This window comes from Sinocyclocheilus grahami, unplaced genomic scaffold (assembly GCF_001515645.1).
Source record: "Sinocyclocheilus grahami isolate Dianchi unplaced genomic scaffold, SAMN03320097.WGS_v1.1 scaffold386.1, whole genome shotgun sequence".
Lineage (NCBI taxonomy): Eukaryota > Metazoa > Chordata > Actinopteri > Cypriniformes > Cyprinidae > Sinocyclocheilus > Sinocyclocheilus grahami.
This window is the reverse complement of record NW_015505565.1, coordinates 721,402-728,082: the sequence shown is the minus strand read 5'-3', so window position 1 is coordinate 728,082 and position 6,681 is coordinate 721,402. Positions and strand designations below refer to the sequence as shown.

At 37.1% G+C, this 6,681-nt stretch overlaps 1 protein-coding gene across 1 annotated transcript; it reads left to right on the top strand.

Annotated features, from left to right (window-relative positions):
* The first annotated feature begins 969 nt into the window (after positions 1 to 969).
* LOC107550038 (homeobox protein SIX2-like) lies at positions 970 to 3,592 on the top strand. The gene is made up of 2 exons (XM_016231252.1): positions 970 to 1,842; positions 3,085 to 3,592. Exons 1-2 carry the CDS (start codon positions 1,283 to 1,285, stop codon positions 3,395 to 3,397), a joined length of 873 nt encoding a protein of 290 aa, XP_016086738.1. The 5' UTR covers positions 970 to 1,282; the 3' UTR covers positions 3,398 to 3,592.
* The last annotated feature ends 3,089 nt before the right edge of the window (positions 3,593 to 6,681 follow it).

Genomic DNA, 6,681 nt, shown 5'->3' with positions numbered 1-6,681 from the left:
AAGGACAAATCTTTGCTGAACCTAAATAATTTTAAAGAACCAATAAACAACCTATACATATTTTTAAGAATGTTAATTCCATTTAATATTACAGTAATAGTTTTATAACTACCATAATTTTTAATGTAATAAAATATATTAACGCTAGTGTGCAGCATATTCAGTCTAAAGGCCTAATATGTTTTGCTTTCATATGCAAACTAACATCAAAATATTTTCATGACTCGGTGAGAGCTGGCGTAGCCTATACTGTAAGCTATATTAGCTCACCATAAAACGAATGTACTTAATATCTGTGTCCCTCTGGAACCAAATGCTAGAATTACAATGTCCATATGAAAAAGTACGCTGGAGTCACGTTACACTCCAAAATAACTCGTCAGATACACGACACCAGAGACTTCTCGTCACAAACATCAATCCAGCAAACCTCTGGTGCCCGCCATCCATCACTAATAAAACGATTCATTTGAAGCGAGATTTCATTTATTTTCCCACCCTTACTTTATGTTTCTCACATTTAACTTGTTTTAGATTTGCATTTTGCACAAATATTTTGATGATTTTTTATTAGTCTAGAAAATGACGTAAACTCACGTGTCGCCTATACATTTCCATGCAAACAAGTGATGGTGAAATGAAACTACAGTAATCAAAAGGACATTTGCAGGCAGTAGTTTCCCCCACAAAACTTTTTGTTAATAATAACAAAAACATTTCGCTGTGTAGCTATTGGTTTCCCCCTTTATTTTAAGATTATAATACAGCAGTGTCTGTTTTTGGAGTGTGTTGCGCGCACTCCTTCCCCCGAGGTGCATGACATCCAAGTGCCACTCTATCTCCAAGAGGCAGGGTCAGTTTCTGCGACACAGCTTCTCTCCACACTTGCCCGTATGACTCCCCAGGAGGATGCGCTAGTCGTCCTTACACACTAGGCACTCTGTAAGAGATATGATAACCAGAGGGCGGGCTGATAGCTAAGGACAGTCTAGGAAATAATCTATTGCGCGCGACGAGAGCGCGTAAGAATGAAATGATTAGCGCGTCATGATATTGCAACTAAGTGATTGAGTAATGCAAGACACTGACTCAAACTGTTAGCTTTGCTTTTGTTTTTTTGCTTTGGACTGATTTTAAACCATCTTTTCACGGAAACTGTACATCAAGAACTGAAATTCTTCAGTTGGGGGAGCCTCGTTGCTTGAGTTTCCAAAGTGAATATTGCCTTAAAAACCAACGTTAAGATACGTGCGGGACACCAGGTATCCTATTGCCTTGAACTATGTCTATGCCACCAACTTTTGGATTTACCCAAGAGCAGGTTGCCTGCGTCTGCGAGGTCCTTCAGCAAGGTGGGAGTATCGAACGTCTCGGACGCTTTCTGTGGTCCTTACCTGCTTGTGAGCACCTCCACAAAAACGAGAGCGTATTGAAAGCGAAAGCCGTGGTAGCTTTTCACCGGGGTAACTTCAGGGAGCTCTATAAAGTATTAGAGAGCCACCAGTTTTCTCCGAACAACCACCCTAAACTGCAACAGCTCTGGCTGAAAGCTCACTATATCGAAGCGGAGAAATTACGCGGTCGTCCTCTGGGCGCAGTGGGAAAATACCGCGTGCGCAGAAAGTTTCCGCTGCCTCGCACCATCTGGGATGGAGAGGAGACCAGCTACTGTTTTAGGGAGAAGAGCCGGTGTGTGCTTAAAGAGTGGTACACTCACAACCCGTACCCTTCTCCGAGAGAGAAGAGAGAACTGGCCGAGGCCACTGGCCTCACCACGACGCAGGTCAGCAACTGGTTCAAGAACAGGAGGCAGAGGGACCGTGCAGCAGAAGCAAAGGAAAGGTAGGAAGAACACCATTACTATCAAGACGCTAAACAAGCGAGCTTTCTGTACAATAGCGGAGGAATGCTCACCAAAATGACTGTAGCCATCTAAAATAAAAATAAATGCTATATAAAAATATTTGCATTAGTTAGTGTACTTGTGGGTAGAATAAAGACATTAATAAAGACATAAAGTATAATCTTAATTAGGCCTATTATAGAATAATCTAAATGTCAAAGATTTAAAAACAATTGGACTTTAAGAAAAAAAAAAAAATATATATATATATATATGCAGCAGCACATTTAATAAATGGGTTTAATTTCATGACAGCTTTTTAACCCAACAGTTGGGTTAGTCCATATTTGACCCAACATTGGGTTGAAACAACCCAGCATTTTTTTAGAGTGCATCAGTGGCATGGCAATTTGATGCAGGAGACTTTGCCACCTGCCTTTTTAATTAATGAGTGAATCTAAAGTCACAGAAATGTAATAAAAAAAAAATATATATATTTTTTTAAATAATCTCATCTCGCTTAAACTGATCGGGGCTGAAGAAGGGTTTTTACCTAAGATATGATTAACGTACACTCTTAAAAATAAAGGTGCTTCAAAAGGTTCTTCAAGCGATGCCATAGAAGAACCATTTTTGGTTCCACAAAGAACCATTCAGTCAAATGTTCTTTAAAGAACCATCTCTTTCTTACCTTTTTATAATCTGAAGAACCTTCTTTCGCCACAAATAACCTTTTGTGAAACAGAAAGGTTCTTCAGATGTTAAAGGTTCTTTATGGAACCATTTAGACAAAAAGGTTCTTCTATGGCATTATGAAGCACCTTTATTTTTAAGAGTGTATGATTGTTCTAACGGTATAAAATAGAGTTCATAAATATAAAAAATAATTTAGCCTATAAGTATAGCTTTTTCTTCAAACTTAAAAAAGGCCTGAAATGTCCTCCTAATGGAGAAAAATAAAAGTATCATATTTCCTATGCCACATTTAGTCATGCGCGGTCCAGGTGTTTGTATGTCCATAGAGTTCATAAATATAAAAAATAATTTAGCCTATAAGTATAGCTTTTTCTTCAAACTTAAAAAAAGGCCTGAAATGTCCTCCTAATGGAGAAAAATAAAAGTATCATATTTACTATGCCACATTTAGTCATGCGCGGTCCAGGTGTTTGTATGTCCGTCAGTAAGCGATGCTTGCTGTTTTTGCTGGCCCGCTAATGAATTTGAATGATCTGCTCCAACAGGGAAAATGATGGTGCAAATCCAAATGGCCACAACCCACTGACCTCTCACGTGAACGAAAACAAATCTCTATGTGAAAGTTCAGAGGACGACAAATCTCCCGCGGCGACCCCGGATCACAGCTCCACGAGCCCAGCCATCCTTATGCCCTCCAGCTCAGGCCTGCCACCCCTGCACAGCTTCGCGCCTCCGCCCGGCCCCAGCGCCTCCATCATCCCCGTCAGCGGCTCAGACGCTCAGAGCCACCACCACTTCTCCATGCACGACGGCCTTCTCAACATCATGACGGCCAGCCTGGTGGAACTTGGGTCATAAGAAATAAAACTCTTCATCTTTGACTTTCCCCCCAGTTACTAGCTTCGTTATCATTGGCTACCAAACATTTTATTTGTCAAGCTTAGAGGACATTCGACAAAAAAATTCCAAGAACTACCATATGACGGGCCTACGTGAAAACTGTTTCCATAAAAATTCTGTAACAATTCAATGTAATCAAGGGATAGTTTTTGATATGTCTAGCTATAAAATGATAAACTAATAAAATATATATTTAATAACGTCAAAATGTGTGGTCTCCTTGAACATTTACAGGTCACTGCATCTGTCATAGCTTCATCGAAAGCGGGTCGGACAGAATCTCTTCTGCTGAATTATTATTGAAATAAATGCCAGTACAAGTAGGTAAACATGGTAGCATGTAGAAAAAGAAAAAAAAATTACCAGGCCCTTAAATTATTTGGATTTCCTATCATAACGCATGGCGGTATGTTTGGATACATGAACCCTTTATTTTCTTTGTCATTTATATTAAAGGTATGAATGTCCATGTTCAATTTATAACTTTATTATCTGGTAAAGTGCGGTAGCCTATGCCAAAAACATAGCACTCCAAAAATCCTTTCGTCTTTATTTATAAAAATATAGGCTATTGATTTTTTGCACAAATTGTTACAATAATTTGCCATTCTTCATAATTTTATTTGCTCTTCATTAATTGTTCATCGGTAATTACATTCAGCGCGGCAGAAAAGTGCAATTATCATTGCAATTTGTATAATTTTGTAATATTTTTGGATAACATTTTGCAAGTTTCGTTTTTAACTTGTATTTTGGTTCTTAAAAAACGAAATTATGAACATATACTGCCCTCTATTGGTAACGGTATGTAATTATAAGCAGTGGCTTAAACCTACTCGGTTTAAAGCTGAAAGATCACTACTGAGATCATTTTAACTATTTCTAGAGATATTACTTATTTGATTTATTACCAAAAAACAGTACACAGAATCTCTTAGATTACAATTTGCATCTAGACGGATGTACTGTTATACAGTCAAAAATGTGGGTGTTATATTAGACAGCAACTTCTCTTTTGAAAATCATATTTCCCATGTTACAAAAACAGCATTCTTCCATCTTAGAAACATTGCCAAGCTATGGAACATGCTACCTGTTTCTGATGCAGAAAAGCTAGTTCATGCATTCATGACCTCTAGACTGAACTACTGTAATGCACTGCTAGCTGGTTGTCCTGCATCTTCAATAAACAAGTTACAGGTAGTCCTAAATGCAGCGGCTAGAGTCCTTACCAGGTCAAGAAAATATTATCATATTACCCCAATTTTACAATCTCTGCACTGGCTGCCTATTTAGTTCCGTTTCAGTTACAAAATATGACTACCTACTTTTAAGGCCCTTAATGGTTTAGCTCCTGCGTACCTAAAGTCTTCTACCACGCTACAATCCATCACGCTCCCTAAGGTCGCAAAACTCTGGAATCTTGGGAGTACCTAAGATAGCAAAGTCCACTAAAGGAGGTAGAGCTTTTTCACATTTGGCTCCCAAACTCTGGAATAGACTTCTTGATAACGTTCAGGGTTCAGACACACTCTCTCTGTTTAAATCTAGATTAAAGACACATCTCTTCAGCCAAACACTCACATAATGTATCTCATATCCTACTTCAAGTGATCAAATGCACATTATCATTATTTTGCTTGGGTTGAACACATCTTTTGCTTGGTTAGAACAGCAGCTGCGCTAATTTCTCTCTATTACCTTCTCCGTTTTTGCCGTAACTAGGAATTACACAAGCTTCAGTCTGAATCCAGCCCTTCCAAAGACCTGAGATGACCGAACACCTGAGAAGAGATGATGCCAACCCTCAGACAACATACAAAACTACCAAATTTTGCTACAAGTTTGATCGCAAAACACATAATCATTGCTGTTAATAGTGTTCACCGTCTGTTTGATTACATGACATTAAATAACTGCTTGATTTTTACAGTACATTTCTGCCATAAGGACATCAACTTGACATAGTTGCCACTAATAAGCTACTGCTAAATATAATGAAGAAACTTTAAAATGGAAAATTTCATTTTCTGTAAAGCTGCTTTGCAACTATTTGTATCGTGAAAAACACTATACAAATAAACTTGAATTGAATATTTCCGTGTGTTATTACACAAAGGAACACAATTCCCCAAACCATCATGTAAAATCACTGAAACTTTTGCCAGTTGAGTCCAAATGTTTATCTCCTCAGCATGTAAATTGATAAATGAATAATTTCTGATTGTAATAAAATAAATTAGTATGAATTTAGTAAAGGTGTGATTTTAGAAATATTAATGTTCAATTACAATTCTGAAAGTGGTGAAAGAATAGTCATTTATTGGGTGGCATGAGATGTGGATTACTGCAGGCCTAAGCACTGTGTAATTATAGCATTATTAACATGCAACATGTGGCTGGTATGCTACAGGCCTGTTGGAGAAGATTTGAAATGGAAGAGGAAGAAGAGGATTCACATTATTCACATATTTTTCTTGTGAAAGCAAGAATTTCTCATCTTTCTACTGGAATTTGTTCCTATTATTGTCATCAAAGTGCCTTCACTCTTAAAAATAAAAGTGCTTCAAAAGGTTCTTCACAGCGATGCCATAGAAGAACCATTTTTGGTTCAACAAAGAACCATTCAGTCAAAGGTTCTTTAAAGAACCATCTCTTTCTTACCTTTTTGTAATCTGAAGAACCTTTTTTCACCACAAAGAACCTTTTGTGAAACAGAAAGGTTCTTCAGATGTTAAAGGTTCTTTATGGAACCATTTAGACAAAAAGGTTCTTCTATGGCATCGTGAAGCACCTTTATTTTTAAGAGTGTAGGCCTAAATTTATGGAGGCAGAGACGAAATGCTAACAAATCAGTTAGGATAAAATACTTAAATACATATTTTTTATGTTAATAATTTTAAATGAAACAATTTCTTTAATCAAATATTTGAAAAACAAATGAGAGTAAAACATGAGATAATTTTCTTACAAGGCCCACATCTTCCATTACAATACATTAAATTAAATTAATTTCTTTTAAAGGCTGCTCGACTTCACAACTTCACTAATTTCAACCCACTAAAACTGGAAATGCATGTTTAATTGCAGTCTTTTAGGGTTTAAGTGGTGCCAAAGTTACAAACTGGCATTCATTGTAATTTTAAACAAAGATGTTGTTTGTTACAACATAACAATGTGTGTATATATATATATACACACATATACATACACACTGAACAAAATTATAAATGCAACACTTT

Excerpts from the sequence above, each read along its gene's own strand:
- LOC107550038 (XM_016231252.1), top strand. The coding sequence starts at position 1,283 with ATGTCTATGCCACCAACTTTTGGATTTACCCAAGAGCAGGTTGCCTGC. Across the intron at positions 1,843-3,084 it reads GCAGCAGAAGCAAAGGAAAG|GGAAAATGATGGTGCAAATC; the intron begins GTAGGAAGAACA and ends CTGCTCCAACAG.